General features: G+C 53.7%; 6 protein-coding genes across 6 annotated transcripts; 3 read left to right on the top strand and 3 right to left on the bottom strand.

Annotated features, from left to right (window-relative positions):
- Positions 1-1,347: 1,347 nt before the first annotated feature.
- Positions 1,348-2,685, bottom strand: MYCFIDRAFT_3878 (uncharacterized protein; the record flags this gene model as incomplete). Its single annotated transcript, XM_007924104.1, has 2 exons — positions 1,348-1,664; positions 1,929-2,685. Coding segments are annotated over 2 exons (1,074 nt in total), but the record flags the coding sequence as incomplete, so codon positions are not given.
- A 618-nt stretch (positions 2,686-3,303) lies between these two features.
- On the top strand, positions 3,304-4,666 carry MYCFIDRAFT_181789 (uncharacterized protein). Its single transcript, XM_007925121.1, has 3 exons — positions 3,304-3,478; positions 3,542-3,613; positions 3,673-4,666. Exons 1-3 carry the CDS (start codon positions 3,310-3,312, stop codon positions 3,807-3,809), a joined length of 378 nt encoding a protein of 125 aa, XP_007923312.1. The 5' UTR covers positions 3,304-3,309; the 3' UTR covers positions 3,810-4,666.
- MYCFIDRAFT_206627 (uncharacterized protein) lies at positions 4,020-7,830 on the bottom strand (the record flags this gene model as incomplete). Its single annotated transcript, XM_007925120.1, has 11 exons — positions 4,020-5,469; positions 5,524-5,530; positions 5,556-5,888; positions 5,946-5,982; positions 6,039-6,069; positions 6,122-7,167; positions 7,215-7,278; positions 7,306-7,565; positions 7,589-7,611; positions 7,640-7,757; positions 7,808-7,830. The coding sequence occupies 11 exons, from the start codon at positions 7,828-7,830 to the stop codon at positions 4,271-4,273; spliced, it is 3,141 nt and encodes a 1,046-aa protein (XP_007923311.1). The 3' UTR covers positions 4,020-4,270.
- A 1,397-nt stretch (positions 7,831-9,227) lies between these two features.
- MYCFIDRAFT_88431 (uncharacterized protein) lies at positions 9,228-10,400 on the top strand. The gene is made up of 2 exons (XM_007925119.1): positions 9,228-9,912; positions 9,966-10,400. Exons 1-2 carry the CDS (start codon positions 9,435-9,437, stop codon positions 10,169-10,171), a joined length of 684 nt encoding a protein of 227 aa, XP_007923310.1. The 5' UTR covers positions 9,228-9,434; the 3' UTR covers positions 10,172-10,400.
- An 82-nt stretch (positions 10,401-10,482) lies between these two features.
- On the bottom strand, positions 10,483-12,732 carry MYCFIDRAFT_186290 (uncharacterized protein; the record flags this gene model as incomplete). Its single annotated transcript, XM_007925118.1, has 6 exons — positions 10,483-10,530; positions 10,580-10,893; positions 10,950-11,262; positions 11,316-12,104; positions 12,524-12,525; positions 12,651-12,732. The coding sequence occupies 6 exons, from the start codon at positions 12,730-12,732 to the stop codon at positions 10,483-10,485; spliced, it is 1,548 nt and encodes a 515-aa protein (XP_007923309.1).
- Positions 12,733-13,328: 596 nt separating this feature from the next.
- Positions 13,329-14,379, top strand: MYCFIDRAFT_99394 (uncharacterized protein; the record flags this gene model as incomplete). Its single annotated transcript, XM_007925117.1, has 4 exons — positions 13,329-13,523; positions 13,589-13,733; positions 13,784-14,123; positions 14,187-14,379. Coding segments are annotated over 4 exons (873 nt in total), but the record flags the coding sequence as incomplete, so codon positions are not given.
- Positions 14,380-14,480: the final 101 nt, after the last annotated feature.

Here is a 14,480-nt window from a genome sequence, read left to right as displayed (position 1 = left end):
GCTCCCTCCTTCCGAGCGTGTAAAGAGGCCCAGTTCTGAGGTCCCAGAATCCCGACCGGAGAGCAGCAGTCCATGATGGCGCTAGCGCTGCGCGTTCCTGATCTCCATACCGTGCCGTCTTGACAACACTCTCTTGTACTCGTAAATGTTTCAAGAAGCGCAGGATCCCGGTCATGCAGTCGGATACCCGCATTTACACGCCAGACCAAACGCGCCGTCTGGAGAATTGCCAGTATCCATGTTCTTACCGACTCAGACACGCTCTGACAGAGATCCACTTCCGCTCTGCAGCTGAGGAGTAGGCATTTATGTCTTGCATGATGCGCCGTGCCGATCATTGATTGGACTGGTGGGAGGGTTACACCAATCCACATCGATGTAACGAATGCCGTCCATTCAGATATCTGCCCACACGGTCAACAGCCACACCGAGGCCGAGTCGAAGCTCTAGGACGATGCCGGTCTTGATACCGATGGTGTCACAGACAGCGGCCGTGGAGAGCCAGAAGCGCTCCAGCCACCTTGGCAAATAGACTTTTGAAGGGGCAAGCACGGCGTATGGGGCCAGGAAGTTTGGCCAGACCATTCACAGCCGAGAGTTTCGCTTTCGATTGTTGAGATGGTCAAGATTCTATGGAATGCTCTGACGAGTATCAACGTTGGTATCGTCTTTGTTCCTTTCTAGCATCTACATGAATCAGCGAAGCGATAAAGTCGAGTGCCTATTCTGGCGTTGGCCAGCAGTAAGGCACATCATACCGCGCGCCAGCCTGTGCCGTTGAGCACGGTGCCACTATCAATTGCAGAACCATTGACTGCCCGGAAGCTTCCGTGTGATACTGGCATGTCACCAGCTTGGACCACTTTGGACGGCGGTTCAGCAGTCATGCCGGGATGTCGAACTTGGATTTCATCGTCACTTGGCAACCGGCGATGTGGAGTATCGGTTACTGGATCGTATCCACAACTAGGCACCGCTTCAGGTTGCCCTAAGGCGTCCGCAGTCTGTTGAGGCTCCTCTACATTCGCAGAGATGGTCTCGGATACAAGGTGGTCAGTCGCTGGGTTCGGAACCGACCGCAGACTGTCTTCATAGCCCTGCCGGGCCAGTTCTTTTGCGTTCCGAAGACCTTCTTCATCCTCACGAATCTGTTGATATTCTTGCTCTTCCTGCTCACCCAGCGCCTCTAGGTCCTCCAATGGGTTGCTGTCGTCGTCGTCGCTGTCGTCATGATGATCTCCGACGTCACTACCTCCATTGGCATAGCCATTGGCTCGCGCAGAATCTGCATGGCTCGGCGAATACGATGCCGCAGTCCCAGAGAAGGTTGCATCCATGAGATGGTCCAGCGCACCCAGCTCGTCTCGTGACACGTCACGCCAGTGACAACGAGCGTGCTTCCTGGTGCAGCCGGCGCAAGAAGTCAAGTTCTTTACACAATCCATACGAAGGCGTCTGCATCGATCGCAAGGAGGTAGGACACGGTGACCACGTGGTAAGCTATCCATCTGCGCTTGACATAATGGTCGGAATGGCTGGCTGCTCTCAAGCGCTGGCGGCAGTGGTCGGCTGAAGTTGTGTTTCAGCGGAGCGTGGGTAGTTGTGTAAGGATTGCCAGTGCTGGACGACGGTCTGTGTAGAGTGGTGGTGCGAGCGCTGTCCACTGAGCCGTATGGTAGGTGTTCATTGGCAAAGAGACTTGTAGGCACGGGCGAGAGGGAGGAAGTATTCGAGGTCGCTCCCTCATGGGCAGTGTCCACGTTCGACACTTTGTGTGACGAAGACGAGGCATCTATGCTTCCAGAAGCGCCGTGGTGTCGTGTTTGAGCCCTCCCCTGACCTTGACCTTGGTTGTGCGGCAGGCTTTCAAAATGGCGCAGGAGCTCATTGCGCACTGCAGCGGACGAGCCTAGGCTGGGCTCCGCACTCTCAGCGGATGGTCGACTGGGTGGCAGATTTGCGCTGGCATTGACGGCAACGAAGCCTGCGCCTGCACCTGAAGTAGACGTAGAGGCGGCACTGGAAGATGCGATGGTAGTGGTCAGGGAGGAGGGTGCCTTCGCTGGTGTTCCGCTGCCACCTTCTGCCCGTCGCTCCAGAATGGCAGCTCTGCGACCCTTCAAGCGATGACTGAGTTGTCTCGTTCGTGCTGCGACCATGTCGGCGACATTGGTGAGCTCCTTGAGCTTCGCTTCCAGCACATCACACGTGGCCACCTCTTTCTCCTCATCCTCCCATATGGGAAGCGGCGGGATGAGTTCCTGACATCGTCCACTATTAATGAACAGGAAGTCCTCTTCGCTGATCTGGACTCGCAATTGCTTTTGCGGATAGTAGAACTGGCAGACCCTTCTGCCCTCGGAAAAGGTGCTCAAGGTGAATTGGGTGGGATGCGAGCGGGCGAACTCGATGACCTCGAGCCAGGTGATGTGGTGGGATTCGTCTGGGTTGCCCGACGCATTCTTGTGGTGTGAGGCAACAACTTTGGGCGGCGCGTCGAAGCAGCGCTCAAAACGCTTGATCAGGATGGGTCCGAGGGGCGTGGCACCCAGATTGGAAGCCAATGACTCGTGACGGTCGAGAATATTACTGTAGGCAGACAGCAGGTGGATCAGGTTGGGAAGGGTGTCGTCTTTGTTGATGAGCGGCAGGTCTTCGGGCGACTGGCGGGCAAGGTAGTTGATGGACAGCTGATGGCTCGTTTTTGCGGCCTTGGGCGCAGGTGCGGAGAGCGACGGGCTACGTTGGCGCTTCGTCGCAGCAGCAGCAGAGTCGGCGGCGGTGTTGGCGTGCTCCATGCGAGCGTTAGAGCGGAACGAGGAGAAATGGTGCGCGTTGTGCGAAAAGGACGGGCATCTTGCGTATGAGTGTCCGGATGAACAGTACTAGATGTGCTGCGTTTTACCCGCCAGCCTGTCTACGGCGGAATCTACGGCGGAATCCCGCTGTGCCGCTGTCCTGCCCCATGCAACTATCAACGCCTCCACCGCCTAGAGGCCTTTCGCATTTCGCCTTTGGCTTTCGCCTTCGCCTTCAGCTCGGCCGCAGAAAGTCACCCGACACCACACCACCACACTCAAGCGCCCAAGGCGAGAGTGTGTATCGTCTGCATCGAATGCGGAATGAAGTGAATGGGTGACCTCCTCGCTTGAGGTAGTCGTCGACACTTTTAGCACGCAGAAGCCACACCCCACGCATTGTCACTTCCGAGCCGACGCGACGTCTCTTGACCACGTGACTCGACATCCCAGCATTACGTTATACCTCTCCAAGCTCCACTCGAGAAAACAGCAGATTGAGACAACGAAATGTCGGAGCGTGGCAATTTCCGCGGAGGCCGCGGTGGGCGACGAGGCGATCGTGGCGGTCGTGGCGGCGGACACGCTCAAGGCGCCGACAGGAAGAAAGAGAATATTCTTGATCTCGCCAAGTACATGGACAAGGACATCACCGTGAAATTCAATGGAGGAAGAGAAGGCAAGAGCACTCCCAATCTACTATGCCGACTTGACATTTGCTGACGTTCTTTCTGCGCCACAGTTACCGGTACTCTCAAGGGCTATGACCAACTCATGAACCTGGTGCTTGACAACGTGAAGGAAACAACAAGAGGTATACATTTCAAATCACACATTTCCCTCACTCCGAAACTGCCACTGACAATGCAGTAGACGAAGACGGCAACACCAGTACTCGCAATCTTGGACTTCTCGTGGCTAGAGGAACTCTGCTCGTACTCATATCGCCCGTAGACGGCAGCGAGGAAATCGCGAATCCATTCGTGCAAGCTGACGATGACGACGAGTAAAGATGATTCTTTATGAAGTCCTCGCTTTCTGGCATATGAATTCATGGGACCTGACCTCCGCACGCATGGAAAAGAAACCGAATGAATGGATTGAAGAAGAGCTCTCGCAACCTCGTCACTGGAATTTCGTGCCCACATAATCACAATCTGAGCCAGTGATTGTGAGACGAGCTGGAACGGACGACACTATGCCTTGAAGGTGAGCCCTATGCGGCAACGCGGAAATGCAGAGTATACTCGCAGTCTCACCCGTCATGCATGACAAGTAGGCTGACAATCCAAGCTGAACTCAACATGATGACTCTTGTATACTCTCAAACATATCTTCCCCCCAAAAAAATGACTATCGTAGGGTACATACTCCAGACGCAAACAGAAATCCACCCTCATAGCACATGTGCTTCAAAAGTCAACGTACGCCAACAAGTAACAATCGTAACACTCGTCCGTCCACATATTACCTAGTATGGAGTATTAGCCTTCTTAATGGCATCCCAATCAGGCCCAGCAACGCCTTCCTGTCCAGGTTGAGCATGTCCAGCCTTGGTACCTGCTCCCTGCCCAGTTCCAATACTAGCATTTCGCAGCGCAGGATCAGTCTCGTGATATCCTTCGATTTGAGGAGTTCCATCAGTCCCACCATGACCATCACCAAACTTGTCGACATTCATTGGCAAGCCGGTGTGGGGTTCGATGACAGTACCCCCCGCTGCACTGCTGGTCGGAGGCAGATTCTGAGCTTGGCGTTCGGCTTGCTCGACTTCTGCTGCGGCGACAAGGGGGTGGTCGAGATCACCCTTGTTGTGACCAGTCTTTTCATTGGAAACATCCTCGGTCTCTTTGCTATCGTGTCGGCCAGGGTGCAAGATTCTGTTAAGAAGGCTAGGCTTCTTCTCTTTCCCAGCTTCTTTCTTAGCCTTCTTTTGCTCCTTCTCCGCTTCCTTTTCGGCCTTCTTCTGCTCCTTCTCCGCCTCTTTCTCCGCCTTCTTTTGCTCTTTCTCCGCCTCCTTCTCGTACTTCTTCTGCTCCTTCTCAAGCTCCTTGTCGTGCTTCTTTTCATCTGGTGTCGGCTTGTGAAGCTTGTTGTGCTTGTTTGGGTCTTCTTCGCCGTATACATCATGTGTAGTTCCGTAGGCCGCGGCAGCTGCGGCTCCCGCACCTCCCGCACCAGTAGCTAGAGCAGCATCGCGAGTCTCATATCGATGGTCTTTCGCAGCTTTCTGCGCAGCAGCGATGGCAGGATCTTGATTTTTCTGGGATCCTTGGACCGCTGTGTCTGGCTTGACGCGTGGATCGAGTATGTTCTTGACATCAGAATCATGGGGACCAATCGTGTTTGGTGCTGGGCCAGTGTCGTTTCGATCACGAGTGGCAGCATATGCTGCACCTGCACCCGCAGCCCCGGCACCACCAGCCAAAGCAGCATCTCTTCCACGGCCACTCTCCTCCTTTTGCACAGGAGTGTCCTGATAAATGCTTTGTTGAGTAGTGGGTTGAGTGGTGGTCGTGGTGGTTTCGTGAGTCGATGGATGATTCTCATGTCGTGGCGGGGGTAGTTGGATGCCAGGCTGCGAGGTAGACTGTGTGGTCGAAGAAAGAGGAGCTTGCGCTGACGCAGCAGCATGATCACGGCCTTGAGTTGCTTCGTGAGCAACGCCTGCTCCGAGGGCACCAACACCTAGAGCGCCTCCCTAAAATATAAGTTAGCACTGACGCTGCATCTTCAAGGACTGAGTGGCAGCTCACAGCGATACCAGCGTCTCTGCCATAATTGTGTTGCTGCGATTCGGCAGATTTAGGAGCTGTCGGGTCTGTTGCAGACGGGATGGGGTAGTCCTGAGTAGCTGGCTGTGTCGAAGCCGCCGAACCGTCCACAGGAATGCTGCTGCTCTGCTGAGGCGCACTGATTTTGCTTGGAGTATCACTAGCACCGAGAGCGCTTCCAGCGGCAGCTCTTGTCGCTAGACCGGTAACAGTCCCCGTTCCAGATGTTGCGCTTGTGCCTGCCAGTGGTGCTAATTGAGAGCCTCCAGCAGTGGCGCCGTAAGATATTGACGTTTCATGAGGGTCTTGGCCGGTCTAATATTATTTCAGTAAGTTATGGGATCGCACTCAGCTCACAGCGCAGTGACAAACCTCTGTGGGAAATTCTCCAGGAACATGCGGCCCGAATCTATAGACGTTTTCATTTTAGTACGAATCGATTGGCGAAGATCTATTCATCCTTACGTGGATCCAACCGGCTGCGAACTGTACGTGTCTGCACAGGAAGTGTCAGTATGGTACTAATGCTTCTGGTTAAAGCTACTCACATGTTGCGGCTTGCACATCGGCAGGCGCCTGGTTCAACTGATCAGGGCCTGTGTCATTATGTACACCAGCTCCGAGGACAGCATGGTGATGAGCTCCAGCCAGGCTTTCTTCTGGAGCACCGACAGGGTTGATATGTCCGTGGCCTGGGGCATTCGAATACTGGATTCCGCCAGCAGTTGCTGACGAGCCAAGGCCGGTCGATCCAGCTCCGCTCTGCTCAGTGGAGCCACTCCCTTCTGTGGTACCGTTCGAGCCTAGATGTCTTGCTCCTGCATATGCGGCTTCTGGGGCTTCGGTCGGATTAATACCAGATCCTGCACCAGATTCAAGTCTGGAAGCTTCATTTGGCAGATCCGATGTGCCGGACGCCTCTACAGTCCTCCCAGTAGCGATGTTGCTGTCTCCGTCTAGAGGTCTGCTAATTGGTGCGGTGCCAGTCGCAACAATCAAGTTATCTCCCTGCTGTTCACGGTGCTTGTCGGCCTCATGTGGTCCGAGAGTACCACCTGCTGCTACACCAGACGCCAATGTGGCATCTCTCCCATAGTTGTGCTGGCCCGATTGCTCGTTTGCAGCCCTCTCGGCGCTTCGTCCGTCAGCAAGGCCATCGGTCTGTCCACTGGCGCCTATGGTAGAAGATGTCGTGGCAGAGCTGGTGGGATTGTGATCGCGGTCTGGCGTAGCAGCATAAGCACCTCCGGCGCCTACTGCACCTACGCCGCCAGCAATGGCGGCATCACGACCAAGATGTGAAGAATCGGAGGTCTGAGGAGCGGTCTGATTGTCGCGGCCGATCGCAGAGAGGGCGGCTGGCTGTCCAGTCGTTGATGAAAGCGCAGGCGCGGTAGCAGACGCCGTCTGAGCGGATTGGTCGTAGCCAAATTCACGGCCAGTTGTGTTCTGCACTGATGAAGTACCTCCGGAAGTGGTATTCGATGGACTCGATTCGTCTCTGTCTCGGGGGGCAGCATAAGCCGCACGTCCGCCAAGCGCTGATGCTCCACCAGCAATGGCGGCGTCTCGTCCGAGACTAGATTGACTGCGGCTGGGTTAGAATCAGGTGCTTAGAAGTGAGTTCAGGCGGGAAGCTACGTTTGAGACTGTGTTGGCTCTGTCCTTGGTGATTCAACCTGCTTGTCTGCGACTAGATTGTGGTCTGGCCGCATCCAAGGAAGAGGTTCACTTGAGTCCTCCTCAGCTGCAACGGCTGCCTGGTGGGAACTGCTCTGGCCAGCCTCGTGAGCTGTCGTTCCGTATCCCTCACTATCATACTTCTTGCCATGCGGGTTAATGATTTGTCGAAGGATGCTGTGCCCCTTCTGACCCTTGTCTGTCTCCAGCTTTTCGTTCGGATCGATGGTGCCTTCTGTAGTGGTGATCGGCACAGAGCTCTTGCGGTCAGCAGCGGTGGCAGCAGTGGTCCCAAATGCTTGCTCATCATACCTACCCAAATTTAGCGATCATACGGCAAAGTGAGGAGAAAGGTGAGCTGTTTACTTGTCGCCTGCAGGGTTGACCAATTGCCTCATGATGGAATGGTCCGGCCGGTCAGAGTCTGTTTGCTTGCCTGCGCTCGCACGCGTGGCCTCCGGGTCTCCATGCAGCACCTCATCGTCCTTGGGGGCGCCAGGAGAGCTGCAATTGATGAGCCAGGCGTACCTTCCTTCCGATGGCGAAAAACTGACCATACTTTTTCAAGCTTGTCCATGCTTGCTGCCTCGACAAAGTAGCGGAAAGAAATGCGTAGCAGGAGTCAAGACAATGAGGCTCTAAGGGAGCGTGTGAGGATCAAATTATGCTTGACTCATCAAGGGAAGTCGATGGCTCTTAAACATACAAACACGACGAAGCTACGTCTGGTGTTCGCAAGGCAAGGCAAGCGGGGCACCTGGCATGACGTTGATGAGCGGCATGAATGCCAACTTCCAGGTAGTGGCGCAGCACACGTAGGTGCACAATGGATGTTGAATCGGAGATGTGCACGAGCTTGTTAGGCGATGGGCAAGCGGTGTGGAAGACAGGGTAGATACAATGCCAGATGGCTGGGAGGAGATCGCAAGGCACGGTGCATGTCGCAGTATGGCTTGGCTTGCTATCGATATGTGGCCTGGCCCAGATGCAATGTGACGGTGGATGTGTGTGGCATAACGGCTTTCCGAGCAGCAGAGATAAGCATACGGATAGGCAGGCAGCCGTGCCCCACATATACAGGACGATTGAGCGAGATGGCGGACGGGGGTGGCTCCCTTAAGCGGCAGCTAGCTTGAAAGCGTTAGACGTGAACTTTTTGAAGGTGCGGATAATTTCTTTAAGCAGTACGCTAGCTTTGACCAGTTAGATCCCGTTTCTAGGGATTACCCCCGTCTGCCATCTCGCTTAATCGTCCTGTACTTAGCATGGAGCGGATCTCGGTAGGCATCGATTGTTGCCATCCCCCCTGTGAAGCTAAGGCAAAGTCGCGCGAGCTATCCAAAGCGGTTAGCCTGGTCAGGTCACGTCAGTCCACTCGGCTGTGACGCGCGCTACTTGGCGTCCAAAGCAGCTTCCGGACGCGCTGGCGCTGATGATGGTAATAAAGAGATGGGTTTGCACCGTTGATTGATACCTCCGTGAACAAGGCGTGATCGTGAAGCATGTCGTTGGTTGTGAGAAGCGAAGCATTATCAATGTCTGGGCATCGACCAGCATGGCAGAAACAAGCTTTGTCGGCGAGTCAAGCGGCCCTCATTCGTCACCTTCCTGGTCTTCTCGGCATGCACTTGAAGTCCATTTCGAGCGACGACAACGTTGGCCAGCTCGACCTCGTGTCTTGCCTTGCCACGCGACCGCGACGACACATGCCTCACTCGTCGATCTATCGACAGATGTACTAATAATTACTCCCATTGCATTGTGCGTCGTGTTCGGAAGCATTGCATCCTTATGAACGCTGTTCCGCGGCCCAATTCTCGGGCCTACTTTCTCTCCATCCCGCCCGGACGACTTGCTTCTTCTGGGGTAAGCAAAAAGGGTCGTCGACCATCTTTGCCGCCACCGCCACGCGCCAAAACGAAACGGACGTAATGGAGTGGCCTGCACCACCATCCTTCTCGCGTGCGTGCGTGCGTGCATACCACTGCTCCTCATCTACCCGCTTATCCTTTTACTTCCTCCAGCCCTCCCTCTGACCCACTTTCTATCCACATACCGCCATCTCTATCTCTACCACGCCTATCTAACCACTGCCGACATACACCGACGACCCACTGGCATGCTCAACATCTAACCCTTCACCCTCTGCATATTTCATTCTATACACACCATTTCTCCACCATGGCAGTCCGCGAAAAGGTCAAAGGCTTGTTCAAAAGCAAGTCCCAATCAGATCGCGATTCGCAACTCTCCAAGACTTCAACCCAAGCCTCAGACAGGGAGAGATGGCCAAGCAACGTCTACAAACCGGGAGAGCCCATGCCGCGCCCAAAGTACCGCGCGCCTCCGAAGAAGGAACACAAGGAGAGGCTCGAGGCATTCAGTTTCACAGAAGCCTGGAGGAGGAAGAGTTTCCAGTCTCAATATAGTCCCATGGGCACGCGAGCTCCCAGCAGAAACAACAGTACACGACAGCCAAGCAGGCGAAGCAGTTGGATCAGTCTCGGCAGAAAGAGCAGCGATGGCCGCACCAACAGCTTCACCAGTGCGGACACTGAAAAGAGCAACGTACGACAGAGAGAGCACATGGGCGTAGCGCAGCCGCCCAAATTATGGACAGAAGCAGAAAACAGCGAGGGTGACGATGATGTCAACAATGGTGAGTTCGGTTGTCTGAACCCGCTTGAACAGACGCTGCTAACATGTGCATAGTTGGAATGTCTCGCGTGGCTTCAAAAGATCGCAACCATCCTGTCGTTTCTCGCCCGCGAACAGCAGACGGACCCACCGATCTTGTGCTTCCACACATGAATGCCATTTCTAAGACCATCACAGCGCGTGACCATCAGCCATTTACAGAAGAACAATTAGCATTGGCAATCAACAGGTCGCATTCAGTGGTCCCGGCGCATGCTTGACACGCAGTCTCTATGCTTAAGAAGGGCATCAATCTCCTAAGGGTGCATACGAAATGGCGCGACGGCGATAGTATATTGTGAGCATTTACACGCGCGGAGTTGAAAGGGAAATCTGGACATGTGCATATGGAGAGTTTGAGACGCAGTCATATCATGATTACGAGCGTTAGGTTCCTGACTTCTTTACCAGCACAGATTAGCCTATATTTGTATACATTTCTTCTTGCGGCTGTGTCTTCTCGTCCCATCTAAACTGGAAATAAGGGCATTCACCTCCAAGGTCGGGGTCAACCTCGCAAAGCTCAGTGCAATCACAGCTCCGTATGGCCTTCAGGCAGTTTTCCAAACTCTGGCCTTATCTGCAACCTAGTCAGCACGTATCATCCTGGAAAAGCATATCTGGCATACCTCGGACACTTTGAACCCACCCGGCAACATATATTGGAATACGCCTTCCGGATCGTACTTTGCCGCCGCCTTTCGCATCTTCGCCACATTCTCACGACCATAACTTTCGAGCGGCTTTTGGTTCTTATCAGCATAGTCGAGGTACACGAATTCATTATCCGCGCCAAGTTCTTTGGCGTAGCTTTCAATCTCCTCTCGTAGCCACTGGGCCTGAGACTCGAAAAGGACGTCATCTTCAGACGATGACCATTTGAGATATGGCTCGTAGAGAATGAGATTCTCGTTGAATCGATCCAAGCCGAGCACATTTCCACCTATGTCGCGTCAGCAACAACAATCGCGCGCGCTCGTCGATCCTGGCGCCTCCTACCTTTCTTGCCGCTGTGTTGTGCAAAAAGTACAGGAAGCGGCTGGTACAGAGTCAAGATCGCCCAGTCACCGGTCGCCTGAGCACTGAGTCTTTCTATCACCGTCTTGAAAGCGGCGTGTGCTTTGTGTAGTACTCTAATATCACTCTTGAAGGTCAGAGTGCTGAAAGAGATACGATGCGTCTTTGGCTCTTCCAGCTCAAGCGCTAGAGAGGTCATGTTGCGGATGCCTGTTGTATCGGAGAGATTTCCAGAGATCGAGAAGAACTCCTCGAAGACTGCCGGTCGCTCCACCGGCGAGGTGTATTCATAAGCCTGTCGTATGCCATCAGCCAAGCATTGGCTTGTGCGAATTTTCCAAAGCCTACATTCATGAACATTGGCACTGGAGCAACAGCTGGCAGATAGACACCTATCACAAGGGCAGATCCGTATGGATCTTGTTCGATTTTGTCGCCAAAATTCAGGATCGCGTGGAATTGCTGCTCGGCCGTTTGCTCTGGATAAAGGACCAAGCCGCCGAAGATATTTCCACCTTCGAAGGCCTCCAGATCAAATCGCGTTACGATGCCGAAGTTATTCGAGCCGCCCTTCAGGACCTGGAAAAGATCCTGATTCTCGTTCTTGTTGGCATTGACGATGCTTCCATCTGCCAGGACCACTTCGAAATTCGCGACATTGTCGCACACCATGCCCTTCCGTGCAGCATGATAGGAATTGCCGCCGCCGAGAATCAAACCTCCCAGACCCACGGACGCAGATCTGCCCCCGACAACCATCTTTCCTATCTTGTCGACATATGAGTAAACGTCCAGCCACGTCGCTCCCGAACCAGCAGAAACGGTTTCGTTCTCCGGGTGATACAATACACCATTCATCAGGCTGAGATCGACAGTGACGCCACCTGAGATGCCAGCCGCGCCCGCAAAATGTGTGTGACCGCCACTGCGGACTGCGAACTTGCATGGTGCCGTTTGATTTGCTTTGACGAGAGTCTTGACTGCAAGTGCAACTTCCGCGGTGTTATGAGGTCGCAGGAAACATTGGGGCTCAAGTCGAGCGCTTTGCGAGAAGTACCTGTTCAGAGACAAGCTGAAAGTCTCGATACCTGGATACGCGAGGCGTTCGTGCAGACCAACGGCGCTCAGAGCGCTGCACTAGATGATGGTCAGCGTTGATCAACTGTCAATCTGCAAGCAATGGATGGTGTATATACGCAAAATGAGCCGTCTTCGTCTCTGCTTGCTGCAGCAAAGGCCGTCCAGAATGCTACGGCGAACAACCTCATGATTATTCAAAAACAGCCGTCTGTCGAAGACTCGACCTGTTCGCTACCTGGGGACTAACAATGTGCGAAAGAGCACGCCTGTGTTAGAACCAAGACTGTGCTCCTGTTGTCGTCCAAACTGCTGATCAAAGCTTTTGGTCTCTTGCATAGCAGGAGTAGTATGTAATAATCTGATCGCAGCACAGCGTCTCTACTTACACCTCGGAGTGACGTGAAAGTGAGTCGGACTTAACCTGGGAATTCGCCAAGAGGATTGACACTCATCATCAACTGTCCCAACAGCGATACCACTGTACGCTAAACAGTGTAGTTTGGCGACACTATGTTCGCCGTCGAATTATCCAGCGAGTCAGTCGTCTTGGTTCTTTGATACAAGGCCGGAGTCTCGCCACCACAATTCGCCTATATAACTGACCGGGGTTCGATTTGCCAAAATTGCTGCGGCACAGTGCTCCACGAGGATTTCTTCGACTTCGCTTCTCATTGAACAAGGTCATTTTGGTCCTATCGTGGACAGACGCTTGGTTGAACAATTCGCAGACGGATGAAGTCAGGCTTGACGCGCAACTATCGTGCTCCATGTCATCCATCACATCCAAGAGTCAAATATCCTAGCCCGAGCCAAGGCCCTGCTGGTTGGAAGTGGAGCTCCAACAGTGCTCGAGCAAGCGAACACTACCTGCCAAACTGCATCCGGCATGGACGCCCGTTCCCACGAGACCGAAGGATCTGTGACGAAGCCATCCGTTTCCTTTCCCGCCGCTTCTCCAGACGACATCTGCAGGCACATTGACGCCTTCACACGCCGGCGCAGGTACAGGATCACGATGCAGGCATGACGCGGCATTGACAATCTATTCTGCCTCGCTTGGCACATGTCTGGACCTCAGGTTGGGACCGATATCCATGGCAAGGGCACTGGCACCGCGGATTTTCCATTGTCCCAGTAGACTTGCTGCGATCTCGCTGCTTTGTGAAGGGGAATGTGCTTTGCGTCTTCTGATGCCATGAGTCTATGAGCTATCTCTACTCAACTCTCGCGGGGCGAGAGTGACGAGCTTTCGATATGCCCACGGACATGAGCCATGTACCGGCCGCAACAGCACCCGCGGGATATGATGTCGACTTCAACAATCCGAAGACGAAGCATAATGGCGCGGGAATCATCATATCGATCCTAGGAATGGTCTTGTCGACTCTGTTCATACTGCTCCGCGTATACACCAAAACCTTTCTGGCTTCCACTTCCACGTTTGGCATCGATGATATTGCCATGGTGCTCGCTTGGGTGAGCACAAGAAACCCTCATTCTTGGGCGAATCGACACTGATTTATATATATATATGTCAACAGCTCCTCTCTATCGGCCTGCAAATCATGGTTGTATATCTGTGGTCGATACCATCAATCGGCATCCACATGTTCGAGGCATACCTGCCAGTGGTCAATAAAGCAGTATTGCTCATCTCAGTGTGCTCGATCTTGTACATCCCACTCAGTATGTCGAACAACTCCTGTTTCATTCGAGACATGGCTCATCCGTTTCAGTGGCTCTTGCCAAATTCTCCCTCCTATTCTTCTACCGACGTCTCTCCATGGACACATGGTTCCGCTGGGCAGTATACGGTACTATGGTTTTCGTCATCGGATACAGCGTTGCGCTCTTCTTCGGCCTGCTCTTCGCCTGTACACCTCTGAAAATGAACTGGGATATCACAATCACAGACGGACATTGCGCGAACAAGGGCAAGATGTATCTCTCCACCGCCGGCTTCAACGCTGCTACCGACGTCATCCTCCTCGTCATGCCTATTCCAATGGTCTTGAAGCTGCACGTACCAGTCAGGCAGAAGATCGGACTTTTAGCTATGTTCACGATTGGATCTTTGTAAGCCAACGCCCTGCGCTCTGCCTCTGCATTCCATCCACTGACAATTATTTTCTGCCACAGAACGCTCATTACATCGCTCGTCCGCCTCGCCCTCCTTCCTCCAATGGTCTCTGCAACAGACGTAACCTGGGCCATCTCCACGCCTGCAATTTGGATCTGCATCGAAGCGAACCTCGTCATAATCTGCGGCTGTCTTCCCATCCTCCGTCTCTTCTTCCGACACGTCGCACCTCGTCTGATAGGAGAATCCTCAGGCGGAAATGGCAATCGTGATCGCGACAAACAGAAACCTAGAGGAAAGGTTTCAATTGCCGAGCTCTCCAATCTCGACCGCACGAAACGCCGCCAACGAAG

Source organism: Pseudocercospora fijiensis (assembly GCF_000340215.1).
Source record: "Pseudocercospora fijiensis CIRAD86 unplaced genomic scaffold MYCFIscaffold_2, whole genome shotgun sequence".
In the NCBI taxonomy this organism is placed as follows: domain Eukaryota; kingdom Fungi; phylum Ascomycota; class Dothideomycetes; order Mycosphaerellales; family Mycosphaerellaceae; genus Pseudocercospora; species Pseudocercospora fijiensis.
This window is presented reverse-complemented; position numbering and strand designations above follow the sequence as displayed.

Coding starts and splice junctions, on each gene's coding strand:
- MYCFIDRAFT_181789 (XM_007925121.1), top strand. CDS start 3,310: ATGTCGGAGCGTGGCAATTTCCGCGGAGGCCGCGGTGGGCGACGAGGC. Junction 3,479..3,541: donor ATTCAATGGAGGAAGAGAAG/GCAAGAGCACTC, acceptor TCTGCGCCACAG/TTACCGGTACTCTCAAGGGC. Junction 3,614..3,672: donor CGTGAAGGAAACAACAAGAG/GTATACATTTCA, acceptor ACAATGCAGTAG/ACGAAGACGGCAACACCAGT.
- MYCFIDRAFT_88431 (XM_007925119.1), top strand. CDS start 9,435: ATGGCAGTCCGCGAAAAGGTCAAAGGCTTGTTCAAAAGCAAGTCCCAA. Junction 9,913..9,965: donor TGACGATGATGTCAACAATG/GTGAGTTCGGTT, acceptor ACATGTGCATAG/TTGGAATGTCTCGCGTGGCT.